The following is a 21621-nucleotide window of genomic DNA, read 5'->3' on the forward strand; positions in this document are numbered from 1 at the left end:
ATAAACTGTTAGAAACTTTATTTGCAATATTGCTTTTCATCTACCTTAAGTGTGACTGCAAAAAAGAAAATCAGGTAATGTCTTTAATATTCACTGTATTTAACTAGCTGTTTTAGTTTACTATTGTAGAAAGAAATGCAGCATATTAAAATCAATTTTAGTTAGCTCTAATTTATGCAAAGCTTGATTGTGAGCAATAGCTGCTAAAAGGATGCAGCATTGTTGATTCATATACAAGCATTTTACTTAACTACATTGGATAATAGCAGTGCTCCTAAAGGAGTATAAAAAGCAAAGTGATTAGCAGTCATTACTGTTAATTAGTGCTCACATTACATTCCTTGGGATGAATCTTCTTTAAGTTGAATACATGGGAAGTTTATTTTTTTAAAGAACTGCCAAACCTTGCCTAGGTAAGTATTAGAATAAACTGTCAATTATCAGTAAACAGACTAAAAAACAGGGACAGATCAGCATCCAATTAGTATGTCTAAGTTTTTAAACAGGAAAAGGGTTGAGGGGAATGAGTAAAACTGGAAACTCATACTTCACATTCTGCAATCTCACTGATAAAAGGAGGAAATGTGTGTTTATCAAACTTGCTGTGAGTGCACAGTTCATGTGGAGTCCTGTAAACAATTGCCTGACTGCCCACTTCCAAATGCATGTGAAAACCTTGGAGATTTGGAGCATCATATTCAGCAGGGGAGGTCACTCTAGTGATGCCCTGGAAATGGGAAATTGGGAAAACGTGGCAATCAGAGGTTTAGGGCTGACCAGAAAAAGCCCTCAGGCTGGTTTACCATCTTTCACCACCAGTCAGGCTTTCTGCTTATTCAGTATTAACATGACAGGGCTAAGAGTGAATGAAAAGAACTCCACACACCTAACTGGGACACTGCCTTTCTCGTTTAGAAAATGATGGGCATTTGTTATGGGAAAAACAAAACAAAACAAAAGACAACAACTAAAAAACTCAAACACATCTTTCAAGAATAACCTCCGAAAGAAAAACAGGCTCCTCATGAACCTTCAGCATAGAACCTAGAGAAAGGCGACATCCTGTTGATTCTCAGGTTTCCTCTCCTTCTAAACCATTCTGTGCATTTTAAAATGGAGGCCAAATTTTGGACAAAGAAGCTTCAAATACAATGTATGATCATTAGAGGGAAAACATTTAAAAATTCAAGTGTGCAAAAATTATACAAACATTCTTATTACTTCATATATATGTGGACCTAAAATCTGTCCAATTATTTTTCTATATATATATATTCTACAAATAAGTTTTATGAAAATATAATCATAACCATTCAGGGTATTTGCTAATCTATTCGCTTCTCTTAATAACATACACAGATGTACTTCTGCAACTTCATTTTTGATGCTATATATTCTACACCATGATTCAGTTTGCCAGCCATTTCTAAATCTTTGAATACATCTTTATATCCTTAGAATAAATTTTCCAAAGTGGAAATACTTGGCAAAGAGAGTCTATTTTTTGTATCTGATGAGCTCTGCCAAATTACGTCAGAAAGGCTGAACCAATTTATAAGGCTGCTGGCAGCACACAGGATACCCACTGCTTCAAAACCAGTATTATTTCTTAATCCTGCCAAAGTGAGAGCCACATTTTTTAGTTAGTGAGGTTGCACATTTTTTGGCTATTTGGATTTCTTTCTCTATGAACTGCCTGTTCATATCCTTGGCCCATTTCTCTATTTGGAGGCCAGCTTTTAAAAATTAAAAAAAAAAAAAAAAAAAAGTGAGAAATTCTTTTCAAATGCTACGTTAAAGGATCCCCAAAAAGAGATTAAAGAGGTAGATGGTAATTATATAGACATTCAAAGACCCTATTAAGGTGGGTAACTTCATATGAGACTCTTTTACCATATATCATATTATAGGAGACATCCCAACCTACCCCCCTCCAAAAAAAGAAAAATTAAAAACTGAACTGGTGTAAATATCTCATTGAAGCTCCCTTTATTTTCTGTAAGTGGAAAATCTATTATATTAGTCTATTAATCTGGAACTAATAGTACTGTTCTGTTGTTATCTCTTTTTCTTAAATTTTCTGTTATTCTAGGGAACAGTTTGCACATACAAAAATGCAAATTATCTTATTACCTTTTTTTTTAAAGATTTTTATTTATTCATTTGACTGACAGATCTCAAGTAGGCAGAAAGGCAGAGAGAGAAGCAGGGGAAGCAGGCTCCCTGCTGAGCAGAGAGCCCCATGGGGGCCTCGATCCCAGGACCCTGGGATCACGACCTTAGCTGAAGGCACAGGCCTTAAACAACTGAGCCACCCAGGTGCCCCTCTTATTGGCCGTTTTGGTAAGTCATGGAAACAGACTGTAACTATAGATGATGGACATGTTCCTCAAGCTATTATTACCCTGGATCAAGGATTTAATTAAAATATGTCATTCTTGGGGCACCTGGGTGGCTCAGTGGGTTAAGCCTCTGCCTTCAGCTCAGGTCATGATCTCAGGGTCCTGGGATCGAGCCCTGCATCAGGTTCTCTACTCAGCAGGGAGCCTGCTTTCCCCTCCCCTCTGCCTGTCTCTCTGCCTACTTGTGATCTCTGTCTGTCAAATAAATAAATAAAATCTTTTTTTTAAAAAGTGTCATTCTTGAAAAAAGTACTAAGCATAAGAAAAAAATGAAAAATGTCCTCTCCCCCAGGTGAGCTCAATTAGGCCCTTTTCTCAGAGAACCAAGGAACTGACAAAGTAGCCAAATATACTAATTCCTACTTCATCTTCAGAAACAGGTTTAGATTAGAATGTAATTTCAAGCTATAGATCATGTCTTTCCTTTTTCAAACAAACCACAGATTAAAGCTGTTACCTAGAACAGTGCTTCTCAAGCTGTGTTAAAGACAAGGTTTTTTTCCTTTAATTTCCAAAACTTTGAAGACAAAAATGTCTATAAAATACAATTGAAATGAATTACCAAAAAAAAGAAATTTTAAAAAGATATAAAATACAAAGCCATTTTTTGTTAATTAGACTCAATAGATATAAAATTACTCTCAAATAACTACAAAAGTTTCCAAATGCTTATTTTCCATTTCTATAAATAGCTGACCTTGTACCAATAACAATTATTTCATGGATTAGCACCAGCCTCTAGACCACACTTTGAGTAGCAACAATTTAAAAGAATTCTGAGAGTTCTGAAATGAGATGAGATCAAGCACAGAGAGATTACATTGATTCTTGACTCAGTAAAATCACTCCCCCTTATCTAACCACATGTCCACCCCTATGTCTCACTGTTAATTCACACATGCCTTATTGGTTTATATATATGCACTATATATGCACTATTTTATGATAAATCTGCATGATAACATGTCATAGTGGTAGGAGGCAGAAGAATACAGTGGTTAAAAATACATATTCTACTACTTTCTAGCTGTGTCATCTTGGACAAGTTACTTAACCACTCTGTATTTCAGCTTACTGGTCTGCAAAATAGAGAAAATAAAGAGTTGATAAAGATAAATTAGAATATAATGTATAAAATGCATAACAGTGTCTGGCAGATAGTGCTGCACAAACAACATTAATTGAAAAAAAAATCACATGTCTCTGGGCTTCTAACAATCAATATAAAAAGAAAACTAGGATGAGTTGCATGATTTACAGTTTTCACACATTAAAACTGTCCAACAGCTATAGTAAGACAAAATATTTAAGACCAAGTCACACAAGAAACTCCACCCCTGAAGTGTCATAAAGTTGAATGTTGATGATAAAAATCTGGGTAAAAATACCTGGGTAGTTCTGTCTGTTAGTGTCCAACTCTTGATTTCTGCTCAGGTCCTGATCTCAAGGTCCTGAGATCGAGCCCTATGTTGTGCTCCATGCTCAGTGGGGAATCTGCTTGAGATTCTTTCTCTCAGTCCCTTGCCCCTATGCGCACGTGTGCACACACTCTCTCTCTCAAATAAATAAATCAATCTTAAAAAAAAAAAAAAAGATATGATAAAAATCCTCAATAGCATCCTTAGAGCAAATATACCACAAAAATTTGAGCATCTCATATGGACAAGGCCTCATGGTGGGCACTGCAGAGTATCCAAAACTGAAAAACACAAAGTTCTTGCCTTTAAGAGGTATAAGCTAACAATGAAGATATACTATATATGCAAATAATTATATAAAAAAGGCATAATGTAATAACTTCCCTCAAAAGTCATTAAACACAACAGAAATTCAAGAAATGAAAGCTATACTTAAGGAAATCGACTTTTGCATTTCTATTCTCCTTCAACGCAAACCCACGGGTCTATTAAACCAGCCAGACCATGTACAGGTCCCCAAGTCTAGTGTTCCTTCTCTGGTCCCCATCACTTCCTACCTGAAATTTTAAGATACCACTTTGCACTCTATTCTCTTTGAAATCTTAGTATCCTTCTTAAGAGATGCATGTCATCCTCATCTGCTTTCTGGTGCTACCTCCATTCTACTCTCTTCCTCACTCCTGGTAAGACCTAGATGGCCCCTCTGACCTCACAGCACCTACCAACAGTATGTGCTACAGGCTCAAAGGATAACTGATTCCTGACTTGAGAAGTCATAAATACCCCCAGACTACAAGGCTTTCTGAAATTTATGGTTAAAACAGTAGTCATCAAGCTTCTGAAGAGAAGAGACCAATCTGAGACTGTAATAAAAATCTGGACCTCTCCCCAGAAAAATTTACATATACAAAAAATTTACACAAAATTTCAGAGTTCAAAAACACCTCTCTCCTTGTCTTATAATATTACATTATCTTGCACTGAATTCCACTAGACTGCTTTTTATTAGTTTTCTATGACCAAGTCCAGGTTATATGAACACTCAAAATCAGTAGAACTTTGGCGAGGGTTAAAAAAGTCACCAAATGACTATGAGATCAGTAAAAATTACTAAAAAATCTAATTTGTGAAAAACTCAAAAGGGAGACTGTGAATTATTTATCAAGTGAAAATGATTTTCCCTACCTTCCTCACTTCCCAGTGAAATTACTATGTAGGAAAGAATCCATAAGGGAACTGGTCTTAAAAAAGACCTTGGGTCATTTCAATGGCTCTGGAACCAATCCTATAGTAGAGAGCAAAGAATCCTGTACAAGAAAGGTTAACAAATATCTGATAAATAATTTCTGTCTTTCTGATTCTCAACGTATTTTTACAGAAATCTATAAGGAAAAATATTCGCTGGATTTTGTCAGGGTTAGGTGGGCTTAACTTTGTTCACCAAGTTTAACAACTGCTTGTTGAACACCCAATGTGTGTAAGTATACAAAATAACCATATGACCCAGCACTGTAGATGTTAGCAATAACTGTGATATAATTCCCCTGGCATTGAGAGATAAGAGCTTTCACAAAAAACATCAATTCCACATGACCTCGGAAGGTTCAATTATCTGAATGTAAGAGTCTGAAAAAGACTCAAGGGGGCCAAAAATTAAAGGCAACAAATGTAGAAAGATAAATTCAATCTAATATTAAATAAAAATTTGCCCACATTAAAACCTCTTTCACAACTTGAACGATTACCATTCTTTTTCTTCTCTGTATTAACTTACTAACAAAGTCAAGAGGAATTACACTCATCTCAATGCCAACTTGCAGCTACTACTTAATATTAATTAAGTATTAATGCACTAATGGAACTTTGTATGTAATGGAAAAAAAAAAAACAACAAGCAAACCTGACTTTATTTAGCTTCACTGGATTATTTTGGAAGCAAAGGGATAAAGAAGAAAGAATACCTGGCACTAACATGAAGTTGACAGGGTACAAAAACAACAACGAAAAAAATAAAACAAAATTAATTTATACAGCATCTTTCTTCCTAGAAGCCTAAAGAGAATCTCGTATATTTTCACCTTATTCTCAAAACAGATAAATTAAAAAAAAAAGATATATCCATAGTTTACAGATGCAATAAATGAATTCCAGAGGAGTACAGTTAAACACAATGCCTGTACAGTTTAACAGTTGTATAAAGTACCATAAAAAATAAAAAGTGAAATATAATCCAAGCTCCTCAAGGTACTTAAAATCTTTAAACAAAATACACAAGATAAAAACAAACAAAACTAAACCTAGTAGCTCTGTATATCAAGACAGATTAAGTACTATAAGAGAAATACAATGTTATATGAAGGTTCAGAGAGGAAGATATTACATTCAGTAGCGGCATTTGAAGGAAAATATCAAAAGGAGATGCCATGTGAAAGAAGCAACTGGAGACGAAAGATTATTTCTGACACAGCACTATGCAAGAAAGACATGGACTGTGGGGGTGAGGGGTGGGCGGGATGAATTCTGACATAGTCTAGTATAGATGGAAAGTAGGTACTGTGTAGGGGAATACTGGGAAAAGATGAAACATAAGTAGAAGCCATATTACAGAGTACCTCACAGATCAATGGTAAGCAATGAAGATTTTTGATGAAGAGAGGAATGTGACTGCATCTGTGCTTTTTAGTAAGATTAATCTGGCAGGAGTTTGAAGGATAAATTATAGAGTGAGAGGAAAACCATAAATGGAATATAAGGGGTCAATTAATTTACAGGCCTAAAGCCAGTTTCAATCTGACATGATGCCCCAAAGCCTATAGAACCTATGAAGACTTTATATTTTGTAAATAAGTGTGACTAAATCAAACTAAGAAAAACCTTCTGCATAGCTAGAGAAGCAATCAACAAAATGAAAAGACAACCTATAGAATAAGACACTTGCAAATCATATACCTAATAAAAAGTTAATACTTAAAATACATAAAAAATGCATACAATTCACTGGCAAACAAAACAAAACAGCGAAAAAACAACAAAACCCCCCACAAATAAGTGGGTAGTGGAATGGCATAGGTATCTTTTCAAATAAGGCATCCAAATAGCCAGGAGGTACACAAAAAGGTGCTCAACATCATTAATCATCAGAGATATGCAAATCAAAACCACAAGGAGATATCACGTCACATCTGTTAAAATGGCTATCATTAAAAAGGCAACAGATAGCAAGGCTGGTGAGTGTGTGGAGAAAAGGGAATACTTGGGCACTGTTGGTAGGAATGTAAATTGGTACAGTTGCTATGGAAAAACAGTATGAAGGTTTTTGAAAAAAACTAAAACCATATGACCCAGCAAGCCCACCTCCGGGTATATATTCAAAGGAAATGAAAACAGGATCTCAAAGAAATAATCTGTACCTCCATTGTTCATTGCTTCACTATTCCCAACAGCCAAGATATGGAAACAACCTAACCTTAATCAACAGATAAATGGATGAAGAACGTGTGGTATGCATATATCTCATTATACTAAGTGAAATAAGTCAGAGAAAGACACATGTGGAAACAAAAAAATTCCAAACCCAGAGAAACAGAGTAGAGTGGTGGTCACCAAGGGCTGGGGAGTGGGGTCAATGGGAAGATGTTGATCAAAGGGTACAAATTTCCAGTTATAAGATTAACAAGTTCTAGGGATCTAATGTACAGCACAGTGGTTATAACTAATAATACTGTATTATATACTTGAAAGTTGCTAAAAACATAGATTTTCAATGTTCTCACTACAAAAAAGAAATGGTAATTAAGTGATGGAGGTGTTAGCTAATGCTAGGGTGATAATCATTTTGCAGTTTATAAATATATCAAGTCAAAGCATTGTATACCTTAAATTTACACAATATTATATGTCAATTATATCATAAAACTAAAAAGACTGTATTTTGCTTGTAAATACCAGTAATTTACTGGCTTACCAGTAATTATCAGTAATTTACTGGTAAAAACAAGTAAATAACTTTTCAATGCAATTACCGTGATAACTTAAATCTCACCTAAACGCATTGTTATGTTAAACTCATTAATACCATACATTTTGCTTCCTTCTGTGAATTCACACTAGGTGATTTTATTTCAAGTTGAGAAATAAGGATAAAATATTTTAGTTGATATGTACTACATATAACAATATGAAAAAAATTAAAAGTTCAATTAAAAGGATCATCAAGACCAACATTTACTTATTTATTTAAGTTTTTTTATTTTAATCACTGGGTGCTCATCAAAGTACATTCCCCAATCTCCATCAACTATTTCATCCATCTCCCCACCCTTCATCCCCTCCCCTCCGGTAACCATCAATTTGCTCTCTATAGTTAAGACTCTCCTTCTTGGTTTTTCTCTCTCTCTTTTTCCCTTTGTTCCTTTGTTTTGTTTCTTAAATTCTACCTACGATTGAAATCATATGGTATTTGTCTTTCTCCGATTTTGCTTAGCATTACACTCTCTAGTTCTATCCGTGTTTTTACAAATGGCAAGATGTCATTCTTTTTTATGGCTGAATAATATTTGTATGTGTTTGTGTGTGTGTATAGCTACATCACCTCTTCTTTATCCATTCATCAATCAGTGGAGACTTGGGTTGCTTCTATAACTGCTTAGCTATCGTAAATAATGCTGTTATAAATGTAGTGGTTCATGTATTTTTTGAGTTCATGTTTTTGTATTCTTTGGGTAAATATCCAGTAGTGCAATTGCTGGATCATATGGTAGTTCTATTTTTAACTTTTTGAGGAACCTCTACATTGTTTTCCAGAGTGGCTGTACCAGCTTGCATTCCCACCAACAGGGCAGAGGATTCTTTTATCTCCATGTCCTTGCCAACACCTGTTGTACAACTAACATTTATTAAGAATTAATCTTGATTAAATGAACCCAGCTTGATATGAAGCATCTTCTATATGCTATATTCTATACCAGCTTAAAGAGATGACAAAGATAGGGCGCTATAAAATTTAGTATCACAATATTTGTAATATATAGCTATTGTAATTCACTCTGATTATCAACACTGTTGAATGAAATCTGAATGAATTAGCCATGGAACTGTTAGTTTACTAAGTACTTTATATAGATTCCCTATCACTTTTTATATAAATACCATCTTTTTATTTAAGCCACCATCAAGCCCTAGCAATTCACCTCTGCAATGTCCTCTCTTCACCTTTCCCACTGCTACTCTTCTAGTTCAAGTCCTCAGAACCTTTCAGCTAGCCTCATATCTCAGTTTTCAATCTGAACCCCTCATCTCCAGAATTCCACTTCACCAATCCATTTCTTGCATCATTATAGTGGTTCAACTTAATGAAAAGTTCCCTTCAACTGTACAATTCTGTCATTCCTTTTGTAAAGTCCTTCAGGATAGTGACTTTCCAAATTTGTTTAACCTTAATAATTTGTTTAACAGCCTAGAATATACCTAAGGTACATGCATATACACACATGAATGCACATTTCACAAAATATAATTAACCTTACTATGTACAATGCACTTTGATACTTTCTATTTTATTCTGGTCTCTTTCATTTAAAGGGAAAAAAATGGTGTGACACATTAAACTGAGTTTGGAAAATACCACCTTAGGGGCTTTCTACTGCCTAAATAATCCTTGGCCTAAAAGACACTATTTTTTTGCTTCAATCAACCTTTGCAGACAGATTTTCCACTATCCCTTAAACTCTGATCTCTAGCCACACTGAACTTCTTGCTATTTCCCTAATATATCTCGTGATTTTCTGCTTCCATGACTTTGGCTAAGCTCTGCCCCTAATTTGCAACATTCTTTTAGGCATTCACCCACGTTGCCTTTGTCAAAATCCAAACAACTTTCAAGGATATCAAATGTACTTTCCCCCATAGGCCCTCCGAATGCCCCAACACAAGATTTTTTTTCTCCTCAGAATCCTCACAGCCTTTTAAATTGCATTCTCCAATGGCAACTCTACCTTGTAGTAGTTTCTTTGTGTACAGGTCTTATCTCCTCAAGCTCTATGAAGGCTGAGACTGTCTCATACATCTCTTTACATTACTGGTACATTATAAGCATCGAATTAATGTTTGCAGAATTAAAAACATAAAAGAGTCTATAAATTGTAGCAGTATCAAGTTAAAGTTAAAAGGAAAAGTCAAGGGGCACCTGGGTGGCTCAGTGGGTTAAAGCCTTTGCCTTCGGCTCAGGTCATGATACCAGGGTCCTGGGATCGAGCCCCACATCAGGGTCTCTGCTCAGCAGGGAGCCTGCTTCCCTTCCTCTCTCTCTGCCTGCCTCTCTGCCTACTTGTGATCTCTGTCTGTCAAATAAATAAAATCTTAAAAAAAAAAAAAAGAGGAAAAGTCAAGGTCAATTAATACACCTTTTTAATTCACTCAATTTTTTCTCACATCAGCATGTCACAGAAAAGGCCTCTATTGAATCATCTCTTCCAATAATAATCCTTTTAAAAACTCTAAATATTTATTGATTTTATCTTTGCTTTTAATGGTTACTGTATGATTTAAGAACTACAAATCTGCTGAATGAAGATATTCCCAATTTAAAAGGGAAAGTCATGGGGCTCCTGGGTGGCTCAGATGGTTAAGCATCTGACTCTTGATTTCAGTTCAGGTCATGAGATTGAGTCCCACATGGGATTCTCTCTTTCCCTCTGTGTTCCCTACCCCTGGTTGTGTGTGTGTATGCTCCGTCTCTTTAAAAAAAAAAGGAAAGTAGATGTAAAAATATCAGTTTAAGATCTAACATATTGTTGTGTGACTACCAAAAAAGTCCTGTGCCACAAAAAAAAATATTAAGGATAACAATAAATAAATAAAGTAATTTATTTATTATTATTATATTTTTTAAAGATTTTATTTGACAGAGAGAGAGACAGATCACAGGTAGGCAGGGAGGCAGACAGAGAGAGAAGGAAGCAGGCTCTCCGAGGAGCAGAGAGCCAGATGTGGGGTTCGATCCCAGGACCCCAGGATCATGACCTGAGCCGAAGGCAGAGGCTTTAACCCACTGAGCCACCCAGGCACCCCTATTTATTATTTTTAAAAGCTATTTTGTCAGATAGAGAGAGAACGTGAGAGAGAGAGAAAGCAGATAAGCAGAGGTGGCAGAGGAAGAGGGAGAAGCAGGCTTCCCGCTGAGCAGGGAGCTGGATGTGGGGCTCGATCCCAGGATCCTGGGATCATGACCTGAGCCGAAGACAGACACTTAGCTGACTGAGCCACCCAGGCACTCCATGAATAAAGTAACTTATATTTGTAAGTGTTTTTTTCTTAAAGATTTTTTTTATTTATTTGACAGAGAGAGAGATCACAAGTAGGCAGAGAGGCAGGTAGAGAGAGAGGAGGAAGCAGGCTCCCCGCCGAGCAGAGCACCTGATGTGGGGCTCAATCCCAGGACCCTGATATCATGACCTGAGCTGAAGGCAGAGGCTTAACCCACTGAGCCCTCCAGGCGCCCTTGTATTTGTAAGTTTTGATAATACATTCTCAGTAATTTAATAGAGAATATGACAAAGACAAGGTAAACTACAGATCTAGAGATGAAGTAAAAGACTGTAAGACAGAAACATGCATCTAGTGTCTTAGACAACACAACTCCAAACAAGACAACTACAGAAAGTTTCTAACCAAATAAAGTAAAATAGTCAGGAAAAAAGATAAAAAGTTAATAGGACACAAACAACAGAGTCTTAAAAGATAAGTCAAATATACCCAACATATAAAATATAGAGAGTATATGTTAAGATAGAAATTATAGTTCATAGAAGAGAAAAATACAGGGATGTAAAAGTCAACTAGTGAATTCATAGAGAGGCAATGAATCAGGCAAAAAATAAAGAGCATACAGGTGCATGTTTAATAAACACACACTATCAGTGATACCAAGTAGAGAAAATTCAAGGTTGAGGAGACAGAATAATCATTTTGCTACAATGAGGGAGTCACATTTTCTAGACTTTAGGGGGAGTCTACAGATGAAGACTCTAGATCTGTGATACGTTTACAAACTATAATAACTGACGAGTAAAAGCCAATACTTTATTTTCAGACAGATCATCCATCATGAGCTTTCTATGTATGCTTGACTTTATTGTCTGAAGGGCCGGCAAAACACAGCCTCAATAAAATCACACCTGGGAGTCAAAATGACACTTGTCTCTGCTAATTGCAACTCTTCTGTTTGGGGTCCAGAATTGATACTAACAAAACACTTCTTGTGCCAAGGGACCAGGTTTAATGTCCAAAATCTTAGGAACTGACAGGGCTTAAGGCAAGCTGTGCAATGCTGAAGAGCCAGGAGCAATCTGTATAGGGCTATGTGCCTGTTTAATTAGCAGTATGTCTGGGTCCTCCCTGAAAATCTTAAGGCCCTCTCATAAGTTTCTCACACCCTAAACCCTTTGGATTTGCTTTAAGCCACCCAACCATCTAAGGCTTTTTTCACCAAGATCCAAAGTGAAAAGAAATCCACAGAGCAATTTTCCACCATAATAAGCATATTTTCTAACATGCAGATACCAAAAACAATTTTGAAAGTGTCTGCTTAGCATTTTTATAAAATATTGTGCAGCTGGAAATTATTCTTGGTACACTTAGTGGTTACACTGCCAAATCTGATAGGATATCTTATTTTGCAAAGTTTCATTATGATGCCTATTCCATGTAAGCTTCCACGTGTAAAAACAAAAGCAAATAAGCAATCCTACCAATGTCCTGAGAACGAGTATAGGTATGGAAAGCGGACAAGTAAAAGACAGGAAATAGATAAATTAGAGCCAATTTCACAGAAGGGTATGAGGTGAGAAGAGGTTCTCCAGAACAGAGATAAGAGTATGGAAAAGTACAGGCAAAGATTCAGACATGAAAAGCAATCTCCTAGAAACATAATTAGTTCATAACTTGAACCCAGAAATTTGTGTGGGAATGACAGGATCAGACAGGTAGAGATGCAAGGGTCTCTTCTTAGAGTCTTTTATGTCAGGCTAATGTGTTTGTAGTTTGTCTTAATAATGGGTTATTTAAGTATTTGTGCAGAACAGCTGATGACAATATAGTAGAAGGGCTGAATGGTACACAAGGCAATACTGAAGGCAAGCTGACAAATCTCACTTGTGAGAAGAATGAGACCAAAGGGTCGGATATCAGAAGCCATGGAGTAATATCAACAAGTACTAGGGATGTGATAGTGGTGGCTGGCATGGGAACTGAGAGAAAGTGGAAATCTAGTAGTGAGGCTCTAGGTTAGACTCAGGTGATAGGGTAAATGAGGATGATTTTAACTAAGAGGGAAATATAGGAAATGGAGCAAGTTCATGCAGAAAGAGAATGAGTATATTTTTAACTTGTTGAGTTTATCATGCCTGTAGAATATTAAGGTGGAGAAATCAAAAGCAACCGAATACAAGTTCCAGAGTATAAGCTCACTTGTTGTGGTTCCAATGATAAACTATTTTTGAAAGAGGTTAAGAGAGAAGGAGGGCAAGAAGAGATGGAGGAAAGGAGGGAGGGAGACAATAAAAGAAGAACCATTTAGGATGGTGCCCAAGTTTGTAAGCAGCTGAAACCGATTTATTGTTCAGGAAACCTGCTGCTTTTTACCTCTCTGACACAGTTTGCTCTTCTACCAGCAACAGCCTGCTTTGTATTTGGAGACCCACTTTCCCCCAACGGGTTCTGTTCTTCCCATAGAACCAGAGTCAAATGTGGTTCCAGTAATCATGACTCCCATCTCTTGCTCCAGGAATGGCACATGACCTAAGCCAAGCCAGTCAAATGAAGTTATCTTCTCCCATTAATAACTAGCTAATCAATGATATAAGTCAGGCCACTGAGTGACAGTGAAATGTAACTGGATCTTCCTTTGAGTTATTTTAAAAGACTGGAGCTTTTCCTACTAGATTTGAACCAGGAAGAATGTACCCAGGAGCCATCTTATAACTATAAGGGTCTAATCAGAATGGAATCAACAGAAAATAAAGAAAAGAAATGGAAATGAGGAAAAAACACTTTGATTATATCTCGTCTTCTGTATCTAATTTACCTGAAGCCAAATTTATCTTTAGGTTATTGTCAATAAATTTCTCCTTTTCTTAAAGGAACACCTGTGCACTGTTGGTGGGAATGCAAACTGGTGCAGCCACCAGTGGAAAACAGTATGGAGGTTCCTCAAAAAGTTATAAATAGAACTACCATATGATCCAATAATTTCACTAATGGATATTTACCCAAAGAATATAAAAACACTAATTTGAATATTTTATGGACCCCTATGTTTACTGCAGCATTATTAACAATAGTGAAATTATGGAAGCAGCTCAAGTGTCCACTGATAGATGAATGGATAAATAAAAGGTGGTATATATATTCCATGGAATATAATTCAGCCATAAAAAAGAATAAAGTCTTGCCATTTGCAATAACATGGATGGATCTAGAGAATATAATGCTAAGTGAAGTAAATCAGTCAGAGAAAGACAAATACCGTATGATTTCACTCACGTCTGGAATTTAAGAAACAAAACAAATGAATAAAGCACAAAAGAGACAAACCAAGAAGGAGACTCTTAACTATAGAGCGCAAACTCCCCTGTGGTTACCACAGGGGAGGTGACTGTGGGGGATGGGTAAAATAGATGAAGGGGATTAAGAGTACATTCATCATGAAAGCACTGGGTAATGATAAATTGCTGTATCACTATATTGTACACCTGAAACTAATATAGCACTGTATGTTAACTACACTGGAATTAAAATTTTAAAAATTAACATGGAAGAAAACAAATAATACTCAAAAACTAAGTAAGTAAAATTCTTTTTCTTTAAAACTGCTTGAATATGATTTTCTACTTCCTGTAATCAAAATAAATCTAACCAACACAAAGAGTAAAGTGGCAACCGATGTTTTCAAAAATATTAAGTTAAAATCTAGTTTTAAAAAATCAGTTATTTATAAATCTTTCTATCAACAGCAAACTTTCTGTTTAAAAAAACAAAGACAGGGGTGCCTCAGTGACTCAGATGGTTGGGCATCTGCTTTTGGCTCAGGTCATGATCTCCATGTCCTGGGATCAAGCTCGGTAGCCAGCTCCCTGCTCAGCTGGGAGTCTGCTGCTCTCTCTCCTTCTGCCCCTCCCCCTGCTCATGTTCTATCTCTCCATATCTGTCTCAAATGAATAAATAAAATCTTTAAAAAAAATAAAAAAAATTAAAAAGACAACTACTCACTTATTTTTGTATTCAAATTACAATGCAAGTGTCAATTAAGCAATTTAAGATCATAGACAGCAAGATAAAATGCCTAATGGGAAAAAGAATATGAGAGAAAAGAAGTAGCAAGGATTAGAAGAGGAAGACTGAAAGTGAATATTCGACTTTGGGAAGAATATTAAATGCATTCCATTAGAAAGAAATTAACACAGATTTCTGGATGAAGAGAGTTTATTAAAATGAAAACAAAGGTATAACCTCTAGAAAACAAAGAGAATGTGGGGCAGGCAGGGGCAGACATCAATGGCAAAAGGATTTCCATAAATTTCTTGAGTAAGCAGATCAAGAAGAAACAATGACTGATGAATCAGCATAAGAAGCTGTAACCCACTATTTGCATTGAAGAGAAGAAAGCCACGGGAGAAAACAAACTAGGCTACATTATCCTGAACTCCAGACATAACAAGTGTCAGATGTGGAGCTGAAAAACTCTAAAATCAAAAATGTTCAGTCATCTTTGCTCTTGCCTTATTCTTAGATATTAGATATGAATAAGTAACCAAAACAGTTAAGAAAAGACTATGACATGAAAGAGAAAAAAACCCTAAAGAAAACATTAATATTTTAGGAAGCAAAAGACAGTGTTTAAAACAACTAATTTGTATTTTAAGAGGGATATGATATTACATCTACAGAAGGAGAAACTAGCTGTTATAAAAATGAAATAATCAATAAACAAGTAAAGTTACTGAATACCAAAAATATGCCTGCTAAGAAAGTAGGGAATTTTGAAATACTCTTACATAATGTACAACAAAACAACATAAGTGTAGGAAATAATGTGAGAAAAGATAAGAGACTTGAAGATTCAATCTAGGATGTCTAATATCTGATCACTGAGAATACCAGAAAAAGAGAATAGGGAGAATCAGGAGGGCAAATTATCAAACAAATAAAGGAAGAGGATTTCACAGAGCCATCCTCAAACTGCAATCCTATTGGCTCTGCTATTTTTTGTGTCAGATTTGACATCAGGTTTTTATCCATCCAGAAACAAAATGCCATAGCAGTTCAAGGTCTTATACCCACACATTCCTCTGTACTGGGGAAAGCGTTTATCTTCTGCCAACCATTCACCATCCTAGGCTTCATTCTATTTGGTACACATAAGTTAACAAAGCCATCACTGATCCAAGCGCTATGGTCAGAAGAACGCCATACTGTGACTGGCTTTCCCCTGGATTAATACCAACTCTGAATGGTCACTATGGGGAAGAAGACAGGGACATGCTGCCACTCAATAGGAAGCTTCAGAAGGGATACTGGAGAAGCAACATGCAATATCCAATGCATTGTTGTGACATTTCTGTACACCAACCATAAAGGCACAATCATAAAAGTTAACAGGGAGGAAAAAGACTCAGCTAAAAAGAACAAAAATCATATCAGCCGCAAATCTCTCATCAGCAAAATGCTAGCAGACCATGAAGCAGTATCTTCAATGGTTTGAGGAAAAATTATTTTTCAATCTAAAATTTTAAGTTTAACCAATGTATCCATCAAATGTGAAGGCAGAAAAGGAACACTATCAAAATGTAGGGATTTCAAAGTACCTTCTCTAAGGAAGTTTCTTGAAGATGGACTCTACTGAAGAAAGGGAATAACCAAGAAAGAGAAAGATATCAGGAACAGTAAGAAGGGCCTCCAAAACACTGGAGAAAGAATGAATATGTTAATCCTTAAATATATTCTCCAGCGGAATATGGTGTTTACATGTATCCTTCAGTAACAATTACATTTCTATGACTTAAAAAGAAAACACAAAGAATTTGAAAATTACCAGGAAATAATCCAAGTTATCTATATGCCAAATTAATCCAGATGAAAACCATGGAGAAATTTTAATATTAAATAAATTCTAAAGGAAAAAAAGCCTAGCTTATGAAAACCACATTATCTTGTAGTCTTGAAATATACATATGTATCTACTTGTCATAATCACCTGGTCATCTATGAGATACAAAGGCTTATTACACTTCTATTAGTTTTCAAAACTTCTACAAAATAGTTAGGAAACGACTCCAAATTCTTCCAAGTCATTGTAACTTTTTTTCAGCAATTAGTCAATTACATACTTTGCAAAAAGAAACATCTCCTACTCAAAAATTAGCTCTAGTATTTTGTGGAAAAAAAGAGATACAAGAACGAAAGATTGACTTACATATAAAAGTCACAAAACTGCAACCTGTTACAAATAAATGTTTATAATGAAAATGAATCTAAATGCTTCCAGTGCTCATTAATATTCAAAGGATTAAAAAATGCAATTCCATCTTTTTCTTAGAATGAGTAAACACTAACTTGAAGAATTATAGCTTTTCTAGATCCATTTTTTGCCATAATTACTCAATTATTCATTAGAATATGTAAGACCTCTATTGGAATCCTTATATGAGTGCTTCATAAATGGATTTAACTAAAAAAGTCTGATTATACAATATCTTCTATAAAAGCAATATATTTCCAATATTTATGTCCTTAAAATATCCTATAGTAAAACTAATATTTCTATACAGAAAAAGAAGGAACTATTTAGTCCCCGACAACTTGATAACATCTCTTTCAACTATAGTTATAATTATCATGTACGAACTTCCAAAGCAGTTGTCAAGATTTAACGTTAGCATTAATTTATGTCATAACTGACGGTTACTATAAAGATAATGGGAAAGCATCCATTTCTCCAAAGACAGCATGGATCGAAAAGGAAATTTCTTCTTAATTACTACTAATCTGCTCATTTTTAATTAAATTGATTAGTAATTTATTATCTTTCCCTTTCTTGGAAGGCTGTTATTATCACATAGCTTCTCCAAAGTTATCAGTTATCAGTGATTTTTAAGCAATCCAATTACTTCTCATGTGAGTCCCACCATTTTGTAATACTGGTTTATACTAAAAATTTATTACCCAATTTCTTTGTACCCTGAAAAAGAAATTTTAAAAATGTAGACTTCGTACCTCAGTATTTCACACCTTAAAGCGAACAGTGTCAAGATCTTATTTACATAGAGAACACCATTTAAGCGGAACTTTTTATACCTTTCTCCCTTGTTTGATAATCAAAATAGTTGTTATTAATATGTATCTTCCCACAGAAAAGAAAGGAGCTCCCTGTAATTTCCTTTGAATAATATCTATTTCTTATACTATCTATAACTAAACAGTAAATTATGGCATTATTCCAAAAATTTTCCCTATCAGTTTTTTTTTAAAGGGTAAATAAAAATGAAAATGTTCTGACATACAAAATGAGATATATTTTAATTAAGCAAACTTCGAAAGAATTTAAGTGTTTCATATATTTTTCTTAATCAAAATCCTTAATTGGTAATAAGCTTTGATCAGTATCAAATTTTAAGTATAACACAGAAGTAGCTATTTGACACCAGCAAATTTTCATGACATTAGTTCATAATATATCTTCTGAAACGCTGAGCTTCTATGAAGAATGAGAAAATAAAATGCAATGCCTCTTGGTAGAAAGGACAGAAATCTTCCTTTCTTTTGTGAAAATATGCTAAGACAAGCAGGAAACATCAGCTTAAAGTCCCTATTTCATTAAATATGCCCTGTATGAATTGACTATAGCTGACTGAAAAAACTTCATATTAAGAAGAATACAAAATGTAGTCAAATAGTTAACTATCAATGAGAATGAAAAGATAATGGCTTAGAATAAAATAATCTCCATGAATTAACTAACATATACTGAATATAGTATATATTACATATATGAGTCCCAGGTTTTCTCTACTAAATTAACAATCAATGCATAATGGTTGCTAACCTCTATGTACTGGGGCTTAAGTATTTATTTATTTATTTTCTTTCAAGAGTTTATTTATTTACTTGAGCGAGAGGGAGAGAGTGAAAGGATGAGCAGATGAGGAGCAGTGGGAGATGCAGACTCCCCGCTGAGCAGGAAGCCTGATATGGGGCTTGACCCTGGGACTCCAGGATCATGACCTGAGCTGAAGGCAGTCACTTAACCAACTGAGCCACCCAGGTGCCCCAGGACTTAAGTATTTAATTCATAATTCTCTTATTAGAATAATAAGCAAGGCTCAGTCTCTCGCTTTCATTAGGTCTATTTAAATTTTACCATACCAGAAAGGTCTTGCTTGACCACCCCTTGTCATCACTCCTTATCATTCTTCTCCATAATACACCAAGTGTATGATTTGCTTATCTATTGTCCGTCTGCTTCCACTGGAACGTAAGCTACAGCAGAACAGGGCTTTGCCTGATCTGTTCATTGTTCTAGACACATCTCCAGTGTTCAGAACTATATACCACACACATCGTACACATTCAATAAGTATTTGCCTAGAAAAATTATTAAAAGATCACCAGCTACAAAATCCTAAGGAAAACTTAATTAAATATCATCTGACAATCCTGAATGCCAAACAATACCAAAAGTTTTGTTTTTAAATAGTACTTAATATAAAGGCATAATAAGTTTTCTTTTCTATCCAAAAAGATAAAATACCTTTTCAAAGAATAGTTGGGCCACTAACAGTTGTTAATTATTTATTACTAAGTAATTCAGTTAATGTAATTGGTCACTGGGCATACCTTAACAAGTTTCAAAAGCTCATAGAGATCTTCGACCTCATCACCTTCACATTTGGTATACACTCGTCCTGTATCCACACTCCTTCCTCTTATGGTGCGGCGGTAGAGGGGAAGAGCCATTGCTTCTGCATACAAATCAATAGCGTGATGACCCACTGTCTGATACATGTAGCTATCCAGTTCATCTGCCCCCACTGCAACAATGAAAGTGAAAATAATCAGTAAAACAGAGTGCAAAAGAAAAGAGATTTGAAAGTCCATCTGAGTTTCACTGCTTGGAGACTTACTACACTATTTATCTCTCTGCATTTACTAAGTGAAATAAAGGGGTAGAGTTGCACATTTGTCCATAGCTGCATCCACCTCACATCAGCTCTAGTCATCTCTATTGCTAATTACAAATACATATAATTTTTAAAACTACATACAATAAATGTTTAAAGAGAATAATATAGCCAATAAATTTTGATGAGTTTATTTGATCAAAGATTTTATTACATAAATATTTCTCAAATCATTCAAGGTTATTTACAAAGTCATCTAGAGTTGTAGGAAAAAAAAACCTTGACAAATATATGTAAAAATAAATCACATGCTCTTGATATATTTTATATTCAGTATTTCAACAAGACATACAAAAACATATAAATTATGGGGGGGTGCCTGGGTAGCTCAGTGGGTTAAAGCCTCTGCCTTCAGCTCAGGTCATGATCTCAGGGCCTTGGGATCCAGCCCTGCATCGCATCGGGATCTCTACTCAGCAGGGAGCCTGCTTCCTCCCTCTCTCTCTGCCTACTTGTGATCTCTCTCTCTGTCAAATAAATAAGTAAAATATATATATATATATATATATATATATAATGAGGCAGTCCAAGACGGCTGCATTAAAAGACCCTGAATTCACCTCCTTCTTCAGACATACCAAAACTATAGTTACGTATGGAATAATTCCCAGTGAATTCTAGCTGAACAGCTCCCTCCACAAGGGATAAAAGGGCCACATCAAGGTGGCAGAAGCAGAGACTCAATCTCACCCCAAACCCAGCAGTGACCTACAACAAGGAGGGAGCTTACAATACTGAAGCCTCTCTCTGAGGAGTGAAAGGTTTATGCAATCTAACACCTCAACCCTGTAGGACCTGCACAGGAAAGACAAGGCCCCCGAAAACAATCTGGCTTTGAAACCCAGTAGAGCATACACCCAGGAGGACTGGGGGACTGCAGGGATTTGAAATGTTCCTTTTGAGGAGCTTGTGCAATGACTCACTCCTCCCAGGACCCAGGACAAAGTCAGCAGTTTGAGAAACGACTGGATTATTTGAAGATTCATCTAATGTTAAAGTGACTGCTGAAGGGATAGAGAACAAATGAGGACTTTCTTTAGAGATGGAGAGCACCATTTTCCCACTCTCCATCTCTCTTTACCTTGCTAGTACTGGTGGCAAGTGCAGGTGTATGGCTCCCAATAATTTTCTCCTATGTGGGTAAAGTTATGGGCATGCCCCACCGTCAGGGCACTTTCCTGGCCCTGGTAAATCCACAGGTGAGCCCTACCTCCATGCTCTTTTCCTGCATTGCCAAAGCTGTGGGCATGTCCTACCCCAGTGCTCCTCTCACATCTTGCTAAAGCCATGAGTATATTCTATACCCAGCGCTCTTCCCCCTGCATCACCAAAACCATGAACAGCTCACCCTCAGCACTCTCCTGCAGCCTGACTAAAAGCTGGCCACCAAGCACAGTCCACACAAGGGACACCCCTTCATCACCACAACCCGGTTGCCAAACAGGCTTCTGTTTCTGGGCCCCACAACCAGAGAGACAGTTCTGCACAGGTTACCAAACCTACAGCACTGCACAGACAGCAGACTGAACTCATCTCAAGTCTGCCTGTGAATAATGGCCCATCTACTTG

General features: G+C 36.0%; 1 protein-coding gene across 3 annotated transcripts in view; it reads right to left on the reverse strand.

Moving 5' to 3' along the window:
• Window positions 1–21621, reverse strand: part of DPH6 (diphthamine biosynthesis 6) — a 192645-nt gene that overhangs the window by 149173 nt on the left and 21851 nt on the right. For 2 of the 3 annotated variants that reach the window (XM_046009003.1, XM_046009002.1), the window contains exon 3: window positions 19709–19902. In XM_046009003.1, the coding sequence (XP_045864959.1) occupies window positions 19709–19902 (194 nt within the window). Of the gene's footprint in view, window positions 1–541; window positions 728–19708; window positions 19903–21621 lie in introns of those variants that run through there. The other variant, XM_046009004.1, reaches the window with a different exon arrangement.

The sequence above is a fragment of the Meles meles genome, chromosome 6, assembly GCF_922984935.1.
Source record: "Meles meles chromosome 6, mMelMel3.1 paternal haplotype, whole genome shotgun sequence".
Classification (NCBI taxonomy): domain Eukaryota; kingdom Metazoa; phylum Chordata; class Mammalia; order Carnivora; family Mustelidae; genus Meles; species Meles meles.